This window comes from Chlorocebus sabaeus, chromosome 10, assembly GCF_047675955.1.
Source record: "Chlorocebus sabaeus isolate Y175 chromosome 10, mChlSab1.0.hap1, whole genome shotgun sequence".
NCBI lineage: Eukaryota > Metazoa > Chordata > Mammalia > Primates > Cercopithecidae > Chlorocebus > Chlorocebus sabaeus.
Genome location: NC_132913.1, coordinates 92,583,737 through 92,608,925, shown reverse-complemented (window position 1 = coordinate 92,608,925; position 25,189 = coordinate 92,583,737). Strand labels below are relative to the sequence as shown.

Genomic DNA, 25,189 nt, shown 5'->3' with positions numbered 1-25,189 from the left:
CTAATGTGATTCCTGCTGGATACCAATCCCCTTTAGTATGCTGTTAATGATAAATAATTCTAAATTCCAAATAGAGATTGAGAAATCTCAGTGGGTAACAAACACTTAAAATTCACAGTACATGTTCACTCTTTTAATGAAAAAGTTCTTACCATATATACAACATGTCATTTGTAGATAAAAACATATAATTTGCCTTTTATCTTAATAATTAAATCAATTACTCTGTTAAAATTGTCAGATACAACTGACTATAAAATAAGTCATTTAGGTCGTATAGAGGATGAAAAATCCATTAAAATTAAAATGTGAATGTATCTTCCTATTATCATACTACAAACAAATTGAAGGGAGAGGGCAAATCTACTCAGAATTAACTCATAGGGAAAAGTGAAGGAATGTATCAGTCGGCTATTGTCACAAAAATGCTGCATAACAAATCATCCCCAAATTATGATATGCACAATAAAGCATTTATACTTGGCTCGCATATCTACAGGTTGGCTGAGGTTTGGTTGATCTACACTAGGCTCATGTAGGCTTGCCTCCAAGCTATGAATTAGGTATGTGTCTGCTCCACATATCTCCCATCTTCTTTGGACCACTAGACGCCTGAAGTATATTTATCACATGATAAAAGGAAGCAAAACCAAAATAACCTTTCAAGCATTTGCTCACATATCTGCTAACATCTTATTGGCCAAATGAATTCACATGGCCAAGTCCACAGCCTATGGTTGGAAAGTACTCTCCAAGTACCATGGTGCTATGCCAAAAATATGGCTATATAATGCTGCAATTTGAAAGTAAAGAATAAAAACTAATAATCCCATCCACCAACTGGATGCCATTTTTAGGGGGAGGAGGGTGGAACACATGGGACCTATCAAGGGTTAATGATATAATATAGAATTTATATTTCTTTGAATCACATCTTTCCCTTCTCTTAGGTATCAAATTTTCTATTTGACACATATTGCTTCTATGCTCTGAACCTTAGAGTAGCTTCTTGGTTTGTGAGATTTCCCCAAAGTAGGGAAATACATAGCCTAGATTCAGGAAAATTCTTCCTGCATGTCCCTGCACTGCTCATGCCAGGTTCTTGAAGGGGATTGTTCAGGTGGCTCCAGAGCCCTAAAATACTGGCTCAAGCTACTGAATATTGTCTTTTATTTCATATTATTCTTCCTCAGTATTCATCGTCCAAGTGTTCCTCTCCCATGCTGTTATATGTATAGAAAAGCAGGACAGGGGTAAGGGAGCAATTTCTATGGCCTTAATTCCTGTAAAATCAGTGTGTAATTACAAGAAGTTTAAAAGTTCAGCACACTTCCAATCAATATTTTGCTAGATGTAGGTTGAGCAGGACTTCTTTCTTCCCTGAACTAATGGATCTTAATTTTCCAACAAAGTTAAGTATGCTTCAAAGACTAAAGAAGGACTATCTCAGTTCAGTTCATGCCTGAGGAATTAATTTTTTCAAATTAATCCATCACAGCCCTGTTTTTACTTGGTGATACATGAAAAAGAAAGACTCATTTAAGCACCACAAGTGGATGAATCTTTTTAGTCAATCATTTCCCTGATGGCGCAAACCCACAATTTTTATGATACTCAATGAAATCATATATAAGGAAAAAAACACATTTCATGTGTGTATATATCAAGTGCTGACATTATTTTCAACTCAAAAGAAATTTCACAATGAAGGGGTCATGGAATTAAGAACTCTTTGCACAGTATTTCAAAATACGCTTTGTGTCTCAGCATATAAGCTGCCTCTTCTTTTAACTATTCCCTGACCTTATCAGCACAGAAACAATCTGTCCTTCTCGGAGCTCCTATTTCACCTGTGTTTTCCCATTCTGATTATTCTCGCCACTGTCTTACAATTATTTGCCAGCTGTCTATCTTATTTATTTATTTATTTATTTATTTATTTATTTATTTATTTTGAGACGAAGTCTCACCCTGTTACCCAGGCTGGAGTCCAATGGTGCGATCTCGGCTCACTGCAACCCCTGCAGGTTCAAATGATTCTCCTGCCTCAGCTTCCCAAGTAGGTGGGATGACAGGCATGCACCACCACGCCTGGCTAATTTTTGTATTTTTAGTAGAGAAACATGATTTCACCATGTTGACCAGGCTGGTCTGGAACTCCTGAACTCTCGATCCACCTGCCTCGGCCTCCCAAAGTTGGGATTGCAGGTATGAGCCACTGTGCCTGGCAGCCTGTCTATCTTAACTCTGCTATACAACTGTGATCTCATCAAGGGCAGAAATTAAGTTTAATCCAACTTTGAATCCTGTTTAGCATCCGGCAGAACGTATCATCTAATAAGTATTTGTTATGTGATGACTTCATACATTTTTCATTGACACTACTCTGCCACAATACCTCTTTGAAATAATGGCATTTAAATTCCCTCCCAAAAGTGACCACTATGTCTTGCATCTTATCTACCAAAATCATAGTTTTCAACACTTCTCACCTAAACTTTTTATCATGTTTATTAAAGGAAACTGGAATTAATCAAATGTTACATATACCTTCTTTAACTATTTAAATGGGATTCTCTCCACCTGAAACTCATGTTCTCCCTTTTCCTTGCTTTGCCACCCACCAGCAAACTCTTACTTATCAAATTCCATCTTAATTGTCACCTGCTGTTTGTGGCTCTCATCTAGGTCTTCAAAACACTATACATAATAAAAGTATAGCACTAATCACATTGTATCATGGTTATTTATTATTATATACATCTTTAAGGACTTTAATTAAGGGCAACAGAGACCACTCCATTTTTATGTTTATGCCACTATCCCTTATCCCAATGCCATGCCTAAGAACAAGTGTATGGTACATATTTTTTAAAGAACATTGTCAACAAGTGCTCCTGCAGTTATTTCTTCCATTGTAGCTCAGTATGCACCATGTTTTCATTAAAATTAGAAAACAGTTCAGAAACTAATTAAGCTTCTAGTTTCAATACTTTATAATACCATTTTACAGATTGGTAGTGTCTTTGGTGAAAACAAGATTCACTATAACCACCATCACCATCATCAAATGGTATTTTTGGAATACTAGATAACATATTTGGCATATCTACAGCAACAAAGTGATTCCCCTTTTTCCATTGCCATAATAGTGCTGAGCATAATCATAACTTGTTTGCACTTTGATGCCCATGAAGGGCTGAGCTATGCAAGAAAATAGCTTGCAAATGTTTCTAAGATCTTACATTTACTTTGGCTCATTTGATCACCATATCCGCTTCTGAGTTTTGATATGGGGTGGAGTAAATCTGTCATTCACTTCTACTTTATTATGACAGCTGGTGCTATTTGGCAACTACCCTGTTCAAATTAACCCAAAAAAAGCAATTTTTCACATTTAAAACTAAGACTATGTCTACATCAACACCTAAACAATTGATTGAAAAGTTTAAATTTACTCAGTGAGCAAATTCATTTGTTCTAAATAAAACTGAAAAGCCAACTAAAAGTTGCTTTGACAGTTGGTGGTGCTTTTTTTTTTTTTTCCTTAAATAATGGAGTTGGGAAGCAGTTTGTAAGCAAGCACAAACTAACGCACTCTTAATATATTCAGTATCTCCCAGTTTTTGTCCTTTCAAAACCATTATACATTAGGTACAGATAATTCAAAATACTTTTACACTCTATTTCACCCGAAAGAAGAACCAAACTCATAATTCAAATATGCTAATGACTGTTAAAAGAAACACCTGACCAATTACTTTCTTGTTAAGGTGGTTCTTGATGCCATCCTTTATCCTGGTGGATGTAGAGTTCTTCCCATAATTTTAGCCACATCAAAAGTCGGGCACTAGCTAAACAAATATGTATGATTTATAATGGGAGCCATATTTTAGCAACACAAAACTAGTGGCCTAATATTTAATGAAGACTGTATGTTCAGATGCCTTTTCAATTTAATTGTTTTCTGCTAAATTATAGAAGAAAATCTCAACCTACCAAAAAAATACTGAGAGATGTAACCAAAGAATGAAAAATTATGGATTTATGAATAAGTACAAATCATTTACTAATGTGTTATAATTCGATATGCATATCTTTTAAAACCATTATTCAGCATAACAGTACACAATGTACTTTGTCTAGATGTCTAACTTCAAACAAAAATATCTGCTAGAGAAAACTACAACTTCTTAAGAAACATTAATAGTATTCTAAGAATACTGTGTATAAGCAAGACTCATTTTTTTCCTTAATATCCTATTAAGATGATCTCCCATATTCTCTTAAAGAGAAACAGATTTGGAAACTTAAAAAAAAAAAAAAAAAAAAGAAACGGTCTTCCTTTTTTTTTTCACTCTCTGGACTATGGTAATTAATGTCTACTCAATACCACGCTCAATCATCTGTCTCCCCTGGGACCATACTTTCAATTAAACCTTTTATTTCATCCAAGAATGCCTGTTCTCATTGACCACTGTGCTTTTTATCTGTGGATTTATGATAATCTAATGCACATCTCCTCACAGGCAGAATGGCCTTATACATCCTTATTGTTCTACCAGAAGAGAAGTGAAAAACAAAATTAGCTCCTGCGGAAGCCAGGAAGGAAACTGCATTTGTTTAACACAGCGAGAGGCCTTTCACTACCTGCCCAGTGGCCTTGGCCATTACTCTGCCCTGGCCTCTCAATGTGCTGGCTGCCCCTGGCCTGGCTGTGTGCTTCTGATAAGAGATGCCAACTCCCTTGAGAGCTATTGAGCTGAGAGCAGAGGCAACGCAGTCTTTGGGAAATATTTTCAAAGGTTTGTGAAGGAAGTAAGACATTCACATGCGATCAGTATTCTTTTCTGCAAGAAACCCTACAGGTTAAAGAGGAACCTCTGAACTGCTATCTGACAGCAAAAGCTTGGCTTCTTAATAAGTAAGCCACCAGCTTGTTTGCAGCTTTTTGCCTTTACTTTCTTTCCAGCTAGGACACACATGATATGGTTTCTCTTTTAGAAGGGCACAAATAATACTGACATGTTATTAACTTAACCACCATGAAAAAAATTACATTTTTTTACAATCATACTCAGTTATATAGCTGAAGACAAAGCTCTATCTAGTTCACTTCTATGTCTTTATGATAGAGAATAAGTCTCTGTTATGTATATCCCAAACATGAACAAATGTAGCAGCCTTCATCTTTAGTTTCCTTGCATGCCTACATAGTACATAATCAAGTTAATTTTTATATTAAATATTAGTATTTATTTATATAATTTATTTACAACCTAATACCAAAGAGGACTTGAAGTGATTGCATCAATAATTACATTGAAATACATGCCCAGTTTTCAACAAGTTGCTAGTGTTGACACAGTTATATTTTTCTAATAGAAGAATCCAGAACCCAGAGGTTTTTTTTTTTTTTTAATTAAAAGTGGTCAAAACCTTAATGAATAATGTTTGTAATTCATTCATTTTAATGAGTAAATAGACAATGACTGTGGCTGTGGGTACAGAAACGGCAATTTCTAGTTAGAAAACAGGCTGATGCCATAAGTTTTTCTGTAAACTTGGTGCCTGTAGGTTGAACCTTTGTTTTTCTTAAAAATATACTAATAAATTTTGGCTACATTTCTCTCTTAGCCAAGAGTGCTTGTTTACTCCATGGTATCTCCAAAACATACCAGTAAGTAATAATTTGCATTCTATTGGATGGGTCGTATTTAACCACGTTCTATGGGATAATACACTGAAACCTCCAATTCAGGAATGAAGGATCACACTTCCCTCTGAGCTGGCTATGGCAGTGAAGTCCCTTATGCTACCCACAGCAGTGGTGGCATCAGTAGAGGATTGGAGGAAGGGCTCCATCTGTGCCTACTACTATGGCAACAAGCGTTGCCATGGCAGGGGTCGAAGAGGTAGCCATGAGAAAGGTATCTGTTGGCAATCTGTTAGCTCTACATTTACTTAAGATAAGGTACTCTCTAGGTCAAATGTTCCCCAGGCATTCTCAACTATGGAACAAACAAACACTCAGAAGAGAATTCATGCAGCCCATTCCCATTCATATATACAGATCTTTCATAATTTGGGCACTGTCTGTATTGAGTGTCATGCCAAGATTTGATGCACAGAAACTTAGAGGGAATTTTGGAATAGGAAAGAATCTTAAAAGACAATTCAGTTCAATTTCCTCCTTTTACAGATAAGAAAATTCTTCTCCCTCTTTATTGTCAAATTATCTTTTTTCATAATCTTAGTATTTAAATACTAAAATTTAGTTTATCAATCTATACAACCGAACTTCTATTCTTCAACCTCAATTCAGATTGTGGGCGTCTAAGAGATTAATCCTCTATGTGAGGTGGGAGAAGAGAGGGAGGTGAAAGCACATTCTTCATCTAGGGAGACAGGTGTCCGGCATAAGAGATAAATGCACGTATATGTCAAGAGCCACAACGTTTTAGGTAAAAATGCTGCTAAACAGCAATGTAGTGGAAAGGAGCATGCCTCGCTCACTCTGTATCTCCAGCATTGTATTTGCATAAAAAATAAGAATTTATGGGAAGATAAGAATAAGAATTATTGGGAAAAGAATTTCCCAATAAGAAATTCATGAATGGAATTAAGACTCAGCAAATTAAATGACCATTTGAAACTCAACCATCTACTAACAGTCCTGGGCCAATAACTTGAATCTTCCATCCCTGACCAATGCTTATTTGGCTAAGAACAGTGCACACTCCTACTTCCCTAATCTAACGTGGGAGACTGTAACAATATCGGACTCCATGAATTATATCTCCTTGAAATGTGATTTGGTGCTCTTTCCATCCAGACAGGGAATCTATTCCTCCATCTCTGGGATCTTGCCTGGCCTATGACTTGACCTTGTTTTGACCAAAAGGATGAAGCAGAAGTGACAATGCAACTTCCAAAGTTAAGACTTATGAGCCCGACATCTTCTGCTTTTGTTGTCTTGGAGAATGCCATGTAAGGACACTAAACTAGCCTTTTGGAGGGTGGGAGGGCACATGAGGGAGGACCATGGTGTCCAACAGCTATTAGAGTACCAACTGACAGACACGTGTAAGGAAGGCCATTCTGGACCTTCCCGCCCAGCAGACTCTCTGGTTCAATGCAGCTCCATGAATAAGTCTAAATGAAACTGGCAGGGGAAGAAGTCACACAACCCACAGAACTGTGAGAAATAATAAAACATAATTTTAACCCTTAAAGTGGTGGGTAGTTGGTTAAACCGCAAGAGATAACTAAAACATAGAACTTATAAAGGAGGGCATTAATTTGATTTTAAATTCACATTTGATGGGTTTTTAAAAAATAAATGGTCTTGTTACAGACTTTAAAAGATAGCATAAGTGGCCAACAATATTGTCACTCTAACAAAAATGTTCCTTTCTGTTCCTTTCCTTCCTTTTCCTCAGTTTTCTTTCCTGCCTTTGGAAAGATGTTTGTTACTCATTCTTTGTCCACATTTCTGGAAGTTTTTTCTCTTCTTGCTTCTTTGAATCTATCTAGGGGCTGACCAGAGTCCCACCTCATAAATGAAATCCTTCATGATTTTAAAGTCCTTTGACTTTTAAAGCCTTTTGACTTTAAAGAACTTTAATTTCTTCCTCTTTATTACTTTTATGTCCTTATTAGCCCCTGAACCTCTTCCTTAAACTCGTGCAACTATTTTTCTTTCATTAGCTTTCCCTACTGACAGGTACCATGCTATATTCTTATATTGTTTCTCTAATACCACTTAGCATGATCTATGCACTCCTGGAGTTAAAGAATCATGTTTTAGTACATTTTAGAATACCACTGCATGGAACAGCATCTAGCAAAAATAAACATTCAATAAATATTTGATCAGCTAAACTGGGAACAGTAGGTGTTCAGTAAATATTTGTTGAACAATTGATTCCTGTCCTCTCCAATGTGGACCCAGAAAAAAGGGAAATAGAGGTGGAAGATGGAAATTCTTCTGAACATCAACCTTTCTTTGATTATCATAGAAGAGAAACATTTGATTTTAGAGAGATAGAGTGAAAGTAAATCAAGGTTAAGATGTTTTGGCTCGCTGTTTCTCTGTTGTGCTGTTTTTTGTTTGTTTGCTTTTTTTGTTCATTTGTTTCTGTTTGTTTTTCTCCTCCAGTGGGAGTCAAGGGTCTAAAGATGAAATATATAGCTGCTGGGAAGGAGAGAAGGGAGAAAACCAGCTCTTTCAAGTCACGTGGAAAGTCTGTAACTTACCTGTAGGGCACTAAGGCCGGCGTTTCCATAAGTCAGGAACTATAGGCTCCAGTATTTATGGGATGAATGCATAGCATAGGCAGCTTTGCTGTTCTTAAAGCTGATACCTTTCTCCATTCTACTGCCATCACCACCATCTTCAATGGTATTTAATGTAACTTAACGTAATATACTATTATGTCCACCACCACCTGGCATAGTAAATACGCTCTGTATAGTTGAGAAATACATGGAGGGTTATTTATTTCTAGAAAGGTATGATGGGAGGTCAGAAGCAAGAATGGAAAGAAAAGGAGGAAGGTAAAGGGGAGAAAGAAGAAATATAAGAAAATTGAAACAACATTTCAAGCTGTTAAACAATCTTTTTTTTTTTTTTTGGTGTTGGGGGGTGGTGGTGCTAAACCTCTAAGAAATGCAAAGAATTAATTACAGAAAGACTAGGTGATAAAAGTCCTTCATATAACTCAATAAGTGGCCAGGAAACATAATTGAACTCGTTTGTAATTGAATATCCTGCCATCGGGGCAGATTTTAAGAAGGGTAAACTTAAAGAGACATAACAATATTAAATGTTCTTTTGTCTTTTTAACATATGGGATAAAACATTCTTTTTAAAGAGTAAGCTGGGACTGTGGTGGGGCTTCATTTAGGCAGCAGCAAGAATTGACTCGTATGTGATGTGTACTTGAACATCTTAATTTAAATAATTATAATATCTTAAAGAAAAATGCATCTTAACCCCTGCGATGTTTGATTGTATCTGACAGGTTCAGTAAAAGGGCACCTATCTACTGCTGCATTATGCGTCATATGTTCTGCACACTCATTAAAAATAATGAGAACATATTTAAAAGTCATTGCCCACAGAATCTTTGGGGACGGGGCAGGAGAAGGAGTAAGTGGCAACAGATTATTATTTAAGTGTCTATCTCTGTTTTATCAGCCCTTAGGAGAAAGAAGAAAAAAAAAAGGTGATCTTAAGCTGATATTCTTTAATGATAAAGATCACACATTTTCCTGGAAAAACAGGCAGATGAAACATGTTCAGACTTCTAACTATACTCTCAAAATGAGATGGACTGTAGTGGCAATTTCACATGTGTGGTATTTACTTTGATAACAGCTAGAAAAGTCAACCACCATCAACTAAGGCAGTATTTTTTTCCCTAATCTTTAAGTATCCTTTACAAAATGAACACATTTCCTTATCTTACACCAAATGTACCTTAACAAATGTACTGATCACAGGCATCGAGGCAATTAAGCAAATCGAGGTTGTACCCTAAGTTTTGTAACAAACTTCTTATCCAGCTTGCTCCAAATCAATAGCTGGCCTAAATTACTGGTAACATTTGGCTAACTGGGTGATAAGAAGGATATAGTAGGTAGTTGGTCACAATATGACTTTTTCTGAGCTGTTTAAATATATATATTCAGAAAGTTCTTTTTCTCCAGCCTCCAGAAGCCTAATCATAGCCACAGTGGCCACTAATAACACATATGTCATGCACCATGAAAATGAGGCCAAATCTCATAGCTCTTCACTGCTAACCTTGCAAGACAATGTATTTAGGCCTCAGTTTTCTGAAATACCATGAGAGCTTTACAGCATAGAACACTCCTTCTTCCACTACCTTCCAATCTCAAAAAAACCCGACTTGTGATAAAAGCCATTAAGTATGTACTTTCTGACACCTGGAAGCCATATGACCTGGCCAAATCACCCTGCACTTCCTCCATCTGTTTTAATAATGCTGAACCACAGCATTTATCATCATCTATTTTATCAAGACTAGATTTTGCTGACAATAGTTTAGTAGAATTCTTCCAGATATAAGTACTTCCTAGGGAGTAGCAAATGACCATTAATCCCTTGGCCTTGTGGGCTATTGAGTACATTCAAAAAGCTGGCCACGAATAAGGACCCAGTCTCTAAGCACATTGCACAAGTGAGAGAAGGTACAGTATTTACCTTAGTGAGGTGGAAGTCTTACTTAAAAGCTATTTCTGACTTTGTTTTTGAGACAGGGTCTCACTCTGTTGCCCAGGCTAGAGTGCAGTGATCTTGGCTCACTACAGCCTCTACCTCTCTGGGCTCAGATGATCCTCCTGCCCCAGCCTCTCAAGTAACTGGGACTACAGGTGTGTGCCACCATGCCTGGTTAATTTTTTTTTTTTTTTTTTTGGAGAGATGGGGTTTCGCCATGTTGTCCGGCCTGGTCTCAAACTCCTGGATTCAAGCAATCCACCAACCTCAGCCTCCCGAAGTGCTGGGATTACAGGCAGGAGCCACCACAGCCAGCCGTATTTCTGATTTTGACAATGTAAATGCTAATAAGGGGCAATGTTTCCGTGTCTCACTTTCATCTTTAAAATGAGATAAATGGAAACTAAGCATAGTTGCTTTGTGACAGTTTAAGCATCACTTTCCTAGAAGCTGTGAAATCTCTAACTTGAGTCCAACCATAGTAGAAGGGTGGATGCTGGAATATTGTCCATGTAAGGGGTCAATGGAACATATCTTACCCTATGGCCTCCAATAGAGGTGATAAGAGGAAAGGAAGAAGGGAAATGGGTATAACTGCAAACAAATACCAACAACCCAATATTCCAAGCCTCTGCAAAGTACCTCCTGTGATATGTGTCTGAATCTACAAGTTACAAGGTGGCACGTAAAAAATTTTGAGCACAATCAAATTGAGTGTGGAAATTTTAAAGCACAATCGAGTTGGACCTGAGAAAGTCAAGTACAATTGAGTTTGCCTAAATGAATCAGGGGTAATTGAGTTGGGTAACTGCATTGTACTCAGCACTGGCCCTTTGCCAAAATGAGGGGCACATGGCCAAAAAGGCACAACTCAATTGGGCTTAAAAATTTTCACAGAATATTTTTCTCAGAACGAGAAATTGTTCACAGAATAGGAGACATAAAGTTGAAAATTTGATCACTGAAGCTAGTCAATTATAGCCACTAAGTTATCCTACAGGCTTCACGTTCTTTATAATGAAAACTTGAGTGAGCACCAGAATTATCTGGAAGGCTTGTTACAACACAGATTTTCTAAGCCCACCTCCAGAGTTTCTGGTTCAGTAGATGTGGAGGGAGCCTGGGAATCTGCATGCTTACCAAATCCCCAAGTGATGCCAAGACTGCTAGCCTGAGACCACACTCTGAGAACTATTGTTCTAATTATTGCAGTCCAAATTGAAGCATTTAAAATACTTTAACACGATACTGTAAAAATACCTCTAACATTTCAAATTATAACATGATACTTATGGCTTTCATATGTCTTTACAAGTAAACTGTACAACTAGATTGTGCAAATGTCATCATGGTAACTTAAACCACTGAATCTGTCATTTATGTGAAAAACTATCCTAACCCTCACTGTTGCATGTAGCTGTAATCAGAAATTGCTATTGCTCAGAAATCTGAGAAAATCCCTGCATATATATTTTAAATTTGGTTTAACAGAATTGTACAGGATAATAATATACTGAATGCAGACTAGATACAGATTAGCAGTAACGGCTCATTTAGCAATACCTTTCCCAGCCTTCCATATCACCAGCTTTAGTAATGCATAGCTTTCATTCATTCAGTCAACAAATATCCACTGAGCATACACTGTGCTCTAGGCACAGGAAATAACAACGATTAATATGATTTGGCACTCACTGTGTGTCAGCAGCTGCACACAGTTAATTCTCACACAACCCTACAAGGTAGGTGTTGCTTTTATCCTCATTTTGAACAAATGAGGAAACTGAGGCACTGAAAGGCTGAATGAAATTGCAAAGCAGGGATTCACATCCAGGCCATGAGATTCCCGAATGTAGCGTCTTAAGGACTATTTCTTTATAGTTCTTAAGGTCTACTGGAGAAACTGTAATATTGTGTGATTCAGGGGCATGCTAAGGTGTACCCTTAATATGGATGGAAAACTAAGTAAGGTTCCATAAACTAGACCTGGGGGCTCAAGGAAGCTTTGCCCAAGCAAATGACCTATAGGTAGATATCTTAAGGAGTTTTGAGGTAAAAAGGAGAAGAGGAGTGTCCTCCCTTTCAAAGATGAAGAGTTTGGAATGAAAGTAGAGAGTAGTGGAAGAAAAATGCCGAGGCTCACTGGCCCATAAAACAGCTTGGGATTCATGAAAGTCATACAACTCTAGGATAATAATAGTTTTCTTCTCCTGCCAACCAGTAATGATATCACAACACATCCAAACTCAAAACTTTGGACTTATTGATATTTCTCACTCCTTCACTCCCACATCTACCAGTTGCCAAAACCAAAGTTTTCTACCTCATTTTTCTTCTCTCCATTCTTAACAGGTGGGAAAACCTAATCTGTGCATTTAATATCTCTCATTCAAATAAGCAATGGTTATAACAACAAGGAACATTTGTTAAATCTCATTCTCTGTGCCCCATTGTAAGCATTTTACATGCATCTCATTTAATTCTAACAACTAGTCTCTTGGGTAGACACTAGTCTAGTCCCCATGTTATGGATGAGGAATGGAGGCTCAGTGAGATAACTTCATCGAGGCCATTTAATCAATAAGTGATACAAACAAGGCTCAACCCAGGTGTGACTGATTCCAGGTCCCAAGCTCCTTACCGGTACCCTCTAGTGAATTACAATAAGCTCTTAATAGATATCCCAACATCTCTTTGTCCCTCCAAATGTATTCAAAATAGCACTACTTCTTATGTTAGTCTCCTGCTCAGTAATCTGTCAAACTGGGCTGCTTACTGTCTTCTTGTACTTTTGTACTTTCTAATCTCTGAGTAACTGAAGAGAGTATTTCTTTTGCCCATGTGGCTCTGTATCTTGAAATTCTATTCAATTCTCAAGTCTCTTTTTCAAATGCTGTCATGTTCTTGAAGGTTTTCTTGGTTTCTGACATCCTTTGAATCCCCATAACAATTTATTTGCTCATTTGATCCACTTAGCATTCTTCTTTTCTTTATGGGCTAGAAGATCCTTGAAGACAAGACACATCTTCAGATAAAGCTTCTAGCTTCATCTCTGGAAGTTCACGTTGCAGAGCCTTGACTAAGATTCAGTACATACTGGTTGAAAGAAAATGCCGTAAGAAGAAAATGGAAATTATTGTAGGGAAAAGCTGAAATAGAAACTCTATCTTAGCAAGGACTTCATCATAAGACATGAGCTGTGTTACTTGGAGAATACCTAAAATATAGCAAGGCACTTTGGATTTTGCACAATTATTTAAATTCCAAAACATATCTCATGCACATTAGTTTAGGTAGAAAAGTCATTTTGAAATTATCTTTCAATTTCTGCTACTTATCCACAAATAACTGCTATAATATTCATTCTTCCTTAAGTATCTCAGTTAATTAAGCTTGGAATCATTTGAATCAAATAGCCAAAGGGAATGAAATAATATATCAGTTAAATGAGGTTCATCTAAGATTTCAAACCAAAATTCTATAATTTATGATGCTAAATAATTTGACATTTCAAACCATGAAGAAGTTGCACTACATCTCGCATGCTAAGGTAGTCGCAGGGACAGACAGCTACAACAGTGTTGGACTACACTAAGCTCAGCAACTGTTAAGGAGGGCTCCACATGCGTGTGCATCATTTTTTCTCAGCAAAAGCAATATTCCTAAGTGAAGGTCAAAGCAGCATGACAAACATGGCTAACTTTTGGTTTTCAATCATACCAGGCAGGAGAAATTTGCTTGCTTGAAGTGTAGTTAATCTCACTTGCAGAGGCCAGCATCAAATATCAAATAGCAGGCAAATTTGGCAGGTAGAAATTATAAATACATCTGACATTTTTTTAGCACATTTTACCCACCACGGGTTGCTGTGATTTTCAGGATGATTTAGAAATAAGGCAGCAGGTCATCAAAGAAAGGACAGAATCTTCCTTTCTACCCAATAAAAAAAGAAGGCATGCACATACATGCACATGTATACACACATACATAGAGAATAACTTTCTCCTTCTCCCTCTAGCTCTTAAAGAAATGAAGCCTTGAAATTAACAGAAAAACTTCAGTTTTTCAGGAGCTTTCTTAAGTGGAAATATGGTTTTATCTGACATTTAGCATAAGAAAGAACTTCAGGTATCAGAGATAGAAAAGAACTTGTAGATCACATCTCTTACAGAACTGACCAAACCACCAACTGATTAACTAGCACAGTTTTCATTTCAAGTGTAGACACAGACAGAGCAGTTTAGCCTTCAGATTCTAAATCTATTACCAAAACTAATCTCAAAGCACCTTCTGCAAAAATGTTCCTTATGTGAACACCTCTTCAGTAAACTCTCACCCAGTCAGGGGGTGAGGACACCAAAGGATCTTTCAGAATGGGATTCTGGAAAGATTACCTTTGAAACACCATTCTTTTGGTAAAGATACTAGAAACAGCTAAATAGTTGTAATGTGATTATATAAATTCTTCTCACTTGATTTTCAACCCGGTCTGCCCCAGATGGAAAGAAGGTTGGTTGAATGTGTTGTTAAACTTGTGATGTTAATCAATTGCTCAGGAAGAACGACACAAACTAGAATGTAGGAGTTCAGCACAGTTCTTTTAGGTGGCAGGTCAGGCGAAATGACCAGGAAATGGATACCACGGTTTTTGGAATGACAGAGTCACATCCAAGAGACGATTCTATATTGGGACTTCCTGTAACTGCTGACCACATGCTCCCTTAGCTTAAGTTTTAAGACTTTACAAGAAGCTAAGGAGAACAAGGAAGTAAGGAAGATTGAAGTGTCAGAAACTAGGCAGGGCAGTGCTGTTAAGAAGGTACAGAGCTCGCAGAACAGCAACGCTTAACAAAAGAGGACAGTTTCTTAGAACAGGAAAACAATAAACACAGTTTGTTTTCCTCAAAGGAGATAGAACAAGACAAAAGTAGGAAGTGCTGTCCTTCCTTCATCCTGCCAGATTTTCAATGGAAAGTCAAGTGTGTACATCAATCATGATAAGGAAGAAGAGACCAAAGTGATATCACCTTCAAGTTTTTGAAAGGAAAACACAAAGATGTATCACATAACACACTTCTTTATTTTGCCCTTTCAAACAGGCCAGTGCATGCCACACTATGAAGTAATTCCCACTGAAATAGCCCAGCACGTGCCAAACATCACATCTCTTTAAACTTCCTGCAAGGTTCTTGCCTCTTGGCATTCGAGGCAGGGATTTGGGCTGGAAAAAGAGTGCCTTTCCTTATTTCTTCAATACGAAGACTGTGGGTCCACACGACTTGGGTGCTTATAAACCTCAAAGGCCCTTGCTTTGCTATCGTGACAAAGAAAATTCCACATTATTTGGATGGTTGACTGTCAACTATATTTGAGAGTCCAGATATTTGCTAGAAAGTTCTAAAGGAATGAATACTAAGCATATACCCTCTAAATTTAGTATGGAACTAGAAACAATGAGAAGAAATAATTTGCTTGCACTCATAATCTCACAGTTGCACAGTTAACTTAATACGCTCCCTGGTGGACTTGGCCTATGTCATTCTGGGATAGAAATCAAATTTCACTAAATTCCATTAAATGAGAATGAAATAATACATACAGCTGCCTCCCTTATCAATTTGATTGGTTATAAAAATGCTTGTAATTCAGTATTTTGAATCCCAGAATACATTATGAAATAATAAAAAATAAAACAATCATTTTTCAAAAATAGCGGTTAATTCTAGGCAAGGCTGCACAAATCTATCTACCCTGTAATATATCTAGAGTATAGAATTGTATTTACACTATTACAGAAGTGGTCTTTTATTAGAAAAAAAATTATAGCTAGCATATTTTCAGAACTTCCGATTAGTCAGAAACTATGCTACGAACTTTGTCTGTATTATCTCATTTAATCTTCACAGCAATTCTCACAATACAGATGAGGAAACAGCCTCTGAGTTATGTTCCGAACTGATCTACATCACACAGCTAGTAAGTGGTAGATACAGAAGTTGAATTCTGGGATTTGAACTCCAGAGATCATGTTAAATGTTATTCCAGTTGCTAACGTAAGATGTAATTGTCTTTGATAGGGAATGAATTCAGAGTTTTAAACTGGGATAATCAGCATCCCTTACCTGGGGGAGGGGCAAAGCTTCTAGGAAGAAGGTATTAACTGTGGGGTTAAAAATTCTAGAGGTCATATGGGAGAAGGGTATAAGGAACTACTAGACAGAAACTGCAGGCTCAAGGGTTTAAGTTCCCAGTTGGAGTTCTGTTGTTGGGTTCTTCTGCATGCTAAGGGGCTGGCTGAAATGTTTCTGTTTTTATGCAGGGTTTTATTTCTTCCAGGACTAAGTTCAATGGAATACACAGTCAAAACTTCTTTCTTTGCTCTCCTATCTCAGAAACAAGCACATAGTTCCACTGAGAATTTTGGAGAGTTTTTATTTCTAGCAACCTAAATATCAGACAAGAAATGAAAGGGCTTCTTGCTGTGCATACACACACTGCCCCCTTTTTTATTGTTTCTTTTCACTTTGACCCTTGTAGAGAAAGACTGAGGTCTTTGGATAAATAACAGATTGAAAGAAAAATCCATCTGTATTTTAGAAAAAAAAAAAAAATCCAGACTGCAAGTTTCTGCATCATTTCTCTAGTAAGTATGAGGAGATGAGACAGACATTCAGGATTCTACCTTTCAAACGGTTGGGTATGGAGGAGTCAAGTAGAGGAATGGAATTGGGGACTGTATCTGCATGACTCTGATGATTTTTTTTTTCTTATTTTCCCTATTTTATTACGGATCTCCCCAGAGTATACAATAAGGAAAGGGAAAAAATGGGTAAGATGATGGGAAAGAGAAGGAAAGGGAGAAAGAAAATTCCATGCCAAGGAAACTTGGAGGTAAGTGATCCTTTTGGCAGGTATTAAGGAGCATTAATACATAAGACAGGTGATTTGACAAGGTTGTAGACTCAAACATAAACATAAATATATGTAACAGAATGGTAGGATCAGAGAGACAACTTAGAGCTTGTGTAGTCTTATTTAACCTCAATCAGGAAACTTTTTCTAGAGCATCTTGGACAGTTGGCGAGGCAAGCTCTATTTAAATATTCTATCTAACCCATTTCCTTCTTGGACAGGTCCATTAAAGTTCTCATAACATTATCCTCTTCCAACCATTTGTTTTGGAACAAGCTCAATGAGGGCAGGGAGTGAGTCTTAACTATTTTTGTATCCGCAGAACCTCCAACTTTGTACACAGCAGATGTTTAGTAAGGGGTTGAGTTAATGCATACATTGATTAATGGGTACAGACTGTCTGAAGAAACAGATGAGGTCTACCTTCCAATCCATACAATAACTCTTTACATATCTGATAATAACTGTCATGTCTCCTAATATTTTTCTTCTTCAAGTGAAATATCATCAGTTCTGTCAACTAATCCTTACTGTTCTGATAACCTAACTCTGGGAACCTACATGTGCCTTTGTCAATTCTTACACAGATTCAAAGGAAATAACAAGGAATAAATACGAGTCCTTTTATCACATTTGTTTCTATTTGTTATTAGCTATAAAATCCCTTTTGAATTTTCTTTTCTTTTTTTTTTTCTTTTTATTCTTTTTTTTTTTTTTTTTTTTTTTGAGACAGAGTCTTGTTCTGTTGCCCAGGCTGGAGTGCACTGGTGCAATCTTGGCTCACTGCAGCCTCTGCTTCCCAGGTTCAAGTGATTCTCCTGTCTCAGTCTCCTAAGTAGCTGGGACTACAGGCACATGCCACCGTGCCCAGCTACTTTTTGTATTTTTTAGTAGAGATGGGGTTTCACCATATTGGTCAGGTTTCGAACTCCTGACCTCAGGTGATCCACCTGTCTCGGCCTCCCAAAGTGCTGGGATTACAGGTGTGAGCCACTGCACCTAGCCCCCTTTTGAATTTTCTATAGCCTTCTTAAAAGCACAATTTCAATAAAATAAATAATATGTATTTATTGTAAAAAAAGAAAATGAAAACCTCTCATAACTGATATCCCAGATGTATCTTCTTCTAGTTGTTAACAAGTTTTAAAATGTAATTTGATGATACTGCACACATAATTTTATATCCTACTTTTAAATAAAGTATTCGATTATGAACATTTCTCATGCTATCATCAATTTTTTACAGAAACCATTTTAAGTACTTCTATATTTCACTGGCAAGCTATCTAGTTATTTATCTAACCAATGCCTTATGGTTATACAGGACCCAATATATCACTACAATAGATAGGACTTTAGGGGAAAAAATCAATGTACATGAATTTTTTCCACATCTTTGATCATCAGTTTAGGACAGATTACTTGAAGTCTAGTTACTAGGTCTAAGGGTATACATTTTTAATAAGGCTTTTGAACTCATCTTTCTCAAGATGTCAATCCCAGCCCTCAAGAATAGGTTAAATACCCTTGTTTTATGTTATCATGGCACTCTGCATCTTCCCTTCATAATCTTCATTGCCATTTTGAACACCTGGCTATCTTTTTATTTCCTGTTAGACTGTAAACTTCATTAAAGTAGGTCCACAAATTATTTTGCTGACTGTGTTTTGCCTAGGGCTTAGCACACAGCACATATTCAATATATATTTTATTGAATTAGTGGCATACTGTTGAATCGTTGCTTATTGCTGAAGGTGTTTGAATCTGTGCCCTGGAAACACTGCTTACATATACCCACTGGCTGTGTCAACGTCCTAAAAGTGTGATACCTCAAATGGGGTAAAATGCCCTGAGTGTGATTCAACTTTGGTTATGAATGAAATCTGTGACTTAGAACACGTTTCTCAGCTATAACGAGTTCATTGAGTGTATTAAGCTTGGCATTAAAAATTCAGTGAGACTGAGATCTGAACATTACCAACTCTCGGGGCAGAAAATGTCCTTCTTGGCGGGCAATGACCAACGATGCTGTTTCCCCCTGCTTGGTGCTCCTGAGCATGGCCACAAGCTCTTCCTGGGTTCTTCCGGTGACATCTCTCCCATTTACCTAATGAATAAAATCATATAAGCAGCCACAATCACAGTACTTGTTATCTCCTTCTACACTAGATAGTTTTGAAAACAAGAAGCAAACGGGCTCCCATACTTGAGGAAGCTCTGAAAAGATGAAAACTAAATACGTGGGCAAAAACCAACAATGTTTCCCATAATGCATCATCATTATGACGCTGGATGAACTCAGAATCAGTAATTAATATCAGCAGTTTTTCCTAAGACATCAGATTTTTATGTGGGGAAACTGGACTGATAGATACCAGAAAATGATTCTGCTTAAGGTAGAAGGCAGATTTCAAAGGCTTATTTAGTGCCATTTTCTGCCTAATTCAACAAGCAGAGCGAACCATGATCACAAGGCAAATTTCTCTGCAAATACGAATCTAGAGATAGAATCCTGCAGTTTTTAAATGTATTTAGAAAATTATAGTCAACAAATTATCATAGATTACTGGAAATTCTAATTTGGAGCTACATTGGTCATTTGGTGCATCTTCTTTCATGATCTAGAACAACATGAAAAGCTAAAGTGTTGCTTCTAATGAAGATGATTGCTTCAAAGGTAAATGGACAATATATAATTATCAAGATAATAATATCCTCAGACAAAAACAAATGAAAACAAACAGCCACCCTCTTGCTTTTGGTATCCCAAACATATCTCTCTGCAAAATCCCTTACAGCTGTTTTCATTGCTATCCTAGCACAGATGATAGAGATACGGACAAAGCACAGAATGACCTGAGATACTCTGGCTTGTCCTGGCCAAGTTTGAAAAGACTATTATACAGACTTTTTAACTTTTCAGCCCTAAATAAATACATGTTGAATTCTTAGATTCAATCCAAATTTCACAGGGACCTAAGAGGTAGAAGTAAGAGACGTAAGATCAGAAATGGTTTTCATTATCATTTGGCCCCATATCACTGACCTTACTGGGGATTTACAAAGTTAGACTCCTCATTAACCAGTTCTATACTTAAAGTTCTTATCTTGTCTATAAGTAATAATTTTTAATATATATTAGGCTCAAAATAAAAATATTAATATATTTACATATATTTCAATGCAATTAAATGGCATTATTTAAATGCCAAGAAATATTTTCATACAACTATTAATTCCAATTCTTACCTCCAAAATTCTGTCCCCTGATTGTAGGCGGCCATCTTTTATTGCTGCGCCCTTTGGTAAAATGTTTTTTACAAAAATGGGACCAGGACCATGTATGGAAGAGTCTCTGGTAACCACAGTGAAACCAAGTCCTTCAGGGCCTAGTGTATAAGAACAGGAAAATGTATAGTCATCTGAGTAATATTATATTCAATTTTACAGTAAGATCTACCTAATTTAGACTAATATAGAATCAGCAAAATATTTACATTCTGAGACATTTTAAATATGCTTCAGTTATTTGGGTTTCAAATGCAGATTATAGTTCCTGACAGGCCATGACGGTATCAAAGTGAACTTAGGGCCCAATCCAGATGTGTAACACTTTGGCTTATTCAGGTTCTAGAAGAAATGCACATGTTATCCAGATGCCCAGGAGATTGATTTCTCAATAAACCATAACCTAACTTCATACTTTCTGAGAAGCAAAAGGCCATTTGACTTAAGTTCTGTTAGCCTCTTAAATGAGCTGGACAACCTGTGGCTGAGCCCTCTACTTGTGGCTCAATTCCCCGTACTGCTGCATCCCACTGTCTGGTCAGCAAGCATCTTGCTGCTCCTGTCCTGTCCTCTTGCATCTCCAATTTCTCCCTTCTCATGTATTTTTTACTCAGTCTAAAGGTATGCTCAGATTTCTCTACCCTGAAGGATCCTTACTTCCATCTTACTGCTTCTTCCAGCTTCCATCACCAATGAGCTACCCATGACCATCTCCGTTGGTCTAGCTTTGATGATTCCCACCATTTTCTTGAAATTGACTCTCTCTTTGGTTTTCATGTCTTTATTTTCTGATTATTTTCCTATCTTTGATCACATCACATCCGTCATTCTCTCTAAATCTTACCCATTATCCTCCCATGAAGCCATAGATGTTCCCCAAGGATCTGTCCTGGACCAATTTGTCCCCTAGACTCCCTGCCTTGGCCAGCTCCTGCATCCAAATATATCTTCCAGTGAAACAGACCTACATCTCTATGGCTCTAATGTCTGTTTCTGATGTCAGCTTCCTAGAAGTCATCATGCACATTTCAAACTTCACTACGTACCTCCCTCTCCAATCCAGATTCTGACCTTTTCAAATATCCTCATCTACTTAAAATTCTAATTTCTAGCAATGACATCTCCATTATGCAACTTGATCTGGTTGAAAAACTTCAGCAATCACTGTAATTCTTCTCTTTTTTCCTTCCTACAACCAGTCATTTATTAAGGCATGCCTATTATGTTTCCACCTTTAGACAGATGCAATGCACCCTTTACTTATCCTTTGTTGTTTGGCCTTGTCTTCAGTGTATCTTTTTGCTGTCAGATTAATCTTGCTAAAGTACAGATGTGACGTCGTATCTTTCATTTTTGCATTCAAGGCTTTGTAATACATTTTTAAGGTGATTCTCTGTCTGATTCATTTTTCTATTCCCAAAGCACCCAAATCTGTGTCTTCCACATAGCTGGATCATTTGAACAAAAAATACAACTGAGGCATTTAAATAAAAAAAAACTGATTGATAAGTACACTGAAGTATTTTTATATGTACTAGTCAATGCATTTTATTCCCAGAATAGAATTCCTATAGGTGAATGAAGTTTTGATCAGAGAATCTTTCCAGAATTGTTTTCATATCCTAATTAAAGATACATTATTTGTTTCCGAAAAACCTTTATAGTTTTTCTAAAACTACCTTGTGACCATAAATTCTCTATTAATTCAGACAAGAATCTATAAGATCTTGGTTTCTTTTGAATTGTCCTGAAAAACACAGAATTTCAGAAGGTTGCAATGGGGGAAGGGAATATCAAGCAGAGGTTACAAAATGAACAAAAGCACAGAAGCGCATGAATGCTTATGTATGTGTGTATAATACTGCATAAATATGCATGTACACACATGATCTCTTCTCACTGATTTGTGCTTGAAATGGATAGAAAAGTTGAAAAGATGAATAAAGGAAAGATTGTACATGCTTTTGAAATTAGGTATGTTTTAAATAAATGTTTGTGATGTTGAATCAGAGAAATTAGTAAACATTACCTATTTGCTTTCTGAGGAGTAAAATTTGTTGTTATAAGACTGTCTTAGAAAAACAATATGCTTTTTGGACATGGCCTAAAGGATGCTTCAAGAATCACTAATCGTGCTCAGAAAAGGGATGACTGAATTTTCGTGCCTATTTAGTGTTAAGTTGTAATACAATATTGCTCTGTTGATATCAGGTTTGCAATGATTCTTTCCACTCCCCAAAATGTCTTTATTATTTTCCTCTTTAAAATAATCTATAAGCTCTGAAGAAAAGAATAAAAAAGTACAATTTCAAGAAATTTAAGTTACCTAAGTATACACTGAAATCTATTCTTTGATACAATTAAATGAAGGGAGAATTAACTAAATTAGCCTTAATGCATTTCTCTTAACCAATTTTACATGTTACAATAATAGAATGCTATTAGGCATAATTTAATAATTACCTTTCTTTAGGTCAATCTTAATTTTCTTTGCATTTTTCTTGCTGCCAAATCCCATGAGAGGGGAGAGTGAGGGAGAGGATGGTTTTCCTCCTAGCCTTGGTACTCGGGGACTCTTGTTTTGTTGCAGGCAAGTTGATGCATCTGTTTCAGGACTTTCGGCTCCTGTGAGATTTGCTGTCTTTAGTCCCGATTTTCCATGGACAGGAGGCAGCGCTTTGGTTTTCAAAACGCCATCATTGTTACCAAAAATGTTAAGAGGTCCAATGACTGATTTTTCATACTGTTCACGGTTTTGCGGAGGAAGCACGTGGAGGAGCACGCTTGGGGATTTCATTGCCTGGCGGAAGACATCCTGAGCCCTGGAAAGAGAGTTGATAAATGTATGATGACCCTGCTTTGAGGTGCAGCATCTTCTAAAATACCCCAGCAGGATGGCAACCAAGAGCAACACAGTGGATAATCATAGGAGACACGATCAATATTCCTAACAGAATGACTTTGCCAACTACATACTAGTTACCACTTACTACTTGCCCACTCAGTGCCCCTGCACCAAGTTATACATGCATTATTACCATGCATCCTTCTCTAATTTAACAAGCATGTTAGGTAAGTATAACTAGCTTTCATTTCACAGACATGGAAGTTGAGGCTCAGAGAGATGAAATAATTTGTCCAATGACCCACAGCTTTTACACGTTTCTAAAGATGAAAATCTAACCAGAAGTGATTACCACAGTGAATATAAAAAACAAAATAATTTGATATTTTGGACCAGATCATTAGTTAGGTTTCTTTTAGGACATGCTTCTAAAGTACAGATCTTTTCTAACATGGGTTGTGTTACACAAGTTCAAGTTTGACACCCATGTTTGCTCATGGGGACATTTTGGCAGGTGCCTTGCCTGTGCCTAAATGTCTCAGTGGAATCTCAATCCAACATGCACCCTTCCTGTTAGTCTCACATAGAGCAACTGTGTTTTCCACTGTTATGACCTAGCGCTTTGTGTTCTTCCTCAAACTTCTTATAACATTTTCTCCCCTTCTTCCTCATGCCTCTAGATGCCCTGTGCCCAGTTCAAATGACTACTTTTCCCAGTCTTTCTTGCCCAGAAGATATAAATGAAGGTGTTAAAGGAAAGCTCTTTAGAAGAGGCTGGTTCAGTAGAGAGATAAAAACTTTTATTGTTCTGTTTCTCTTCCTTATTTCCTGAAACTCAGAAGTGACTGAGGCAACTCAGCAGCCATCTTGTGTCCATTTTTCCACTGAACGATAGTAGCCACATGGCAAGATGAAAGCAGAAGACGGAAGTCGCCTGACCTGCTGATGGCTGTGCAGCTGCCTCAGTAACTATGGAGTGCGAGTGCTCTCTTCCACGCTTGCTTTTTGTTAGGAAAAATTAATGTTAATCTTGTTTCAGCTGCTCTTATTTCAGGTCTCTGTTCCTAGCAGCCATAGCACATAATAACTAATCATAACCCCGACTGCAATCTGATTCCTCAAACTCTATCCCATACCCCCCTTTCTGAAGTGCTTAATTCCGCAAATTGTTAGGGGAGAAGGAAGATTTCACATAGGCCACCTAACTCCTGTGGTCAGTTCCCCTGTTATTTTTGCTAGCATAGGAATCAGTTTCTACTCCATACTAACTCTATACAAAATTTTTATGAGCCTCACTTTCCACCTCTATAAAATAGAAGTAATGACTGCTTTGCATAATTATCAAGTCCTTGTGAAAAAGCACAGTAGTATATTAAAAGATTATTACTAATAATAATTATAGTTTTGCCTATCATTATTTTAACACAATAGATTCTTCTAAGGTCTCATTTCTTTTCATACTTAGCAGCCAGTACCCACTCTTCCTCTACCCACAACCACTCATCTTTGTCCACGTGCACACATACAATATTGACAACTAATGCCCAGAGAGAAGATGTATTAGGAGCTGTTTTGGTCAGAAACAAGAGGGTGGTGATGATTCCCAAGGATTATTAGTACTTAGTCCTTTGGTCCAGAATCCCACTGCAATGCCAACATACATTAAAAAAAATATGCATCAGATTACTATACACTCTAATTCCTGGGTACAGGAAGCTATTCCCTTAACATTTTCACATGCAGAGAGATGATTTCTTGAGGGAGACAGTATTTTTTATTTATTTATTCATTTTGAAGATGGAGTCTTTCCCTGTCACCTAGAGTGGAGTGCAAAGGCACGATCTCAGCTCACTGCAACCTCCGTCTCCCAGGTTCAAGCGATTATCCTGCCTCAGCCT

General features: G+C 37.2%; 1 protein-coding gene across 5 annotated transcripts in view; it reads right to left on the bottom strand.

Moving 5' to 3' along the window:
* PARD3B (par-3 family cell polarity regulator beta) overlaps positions 1–25,189 on the bottom strand; it is a 1,089,129-nt gene that overhangs the window by 489,071 nt on the left and 574,869 nt on the right. For all 5 annotated transcript variants that reach the window (XM_073019963.1, XM_073019966.1, XM_073019964.1 and 2 more), the window contains 3 exons: positions 22,910–23,268; positions 20,408–20,547; positions 19,137–19,265 (listed from right to left, as the gene is read on the bottom strand). In XM_073019963.1, coding sequence (XP_072876064.1) covers positions 19,137–19,265; positions 20,408–20,547; positions 22,910–23,268 — 628 coding nt within the window. The remainder of the gene's footprint in view (positions 1–19,136; positions 19,266–20,407; positions 20,548–22,909; positions 23,269–25,189) is intronic.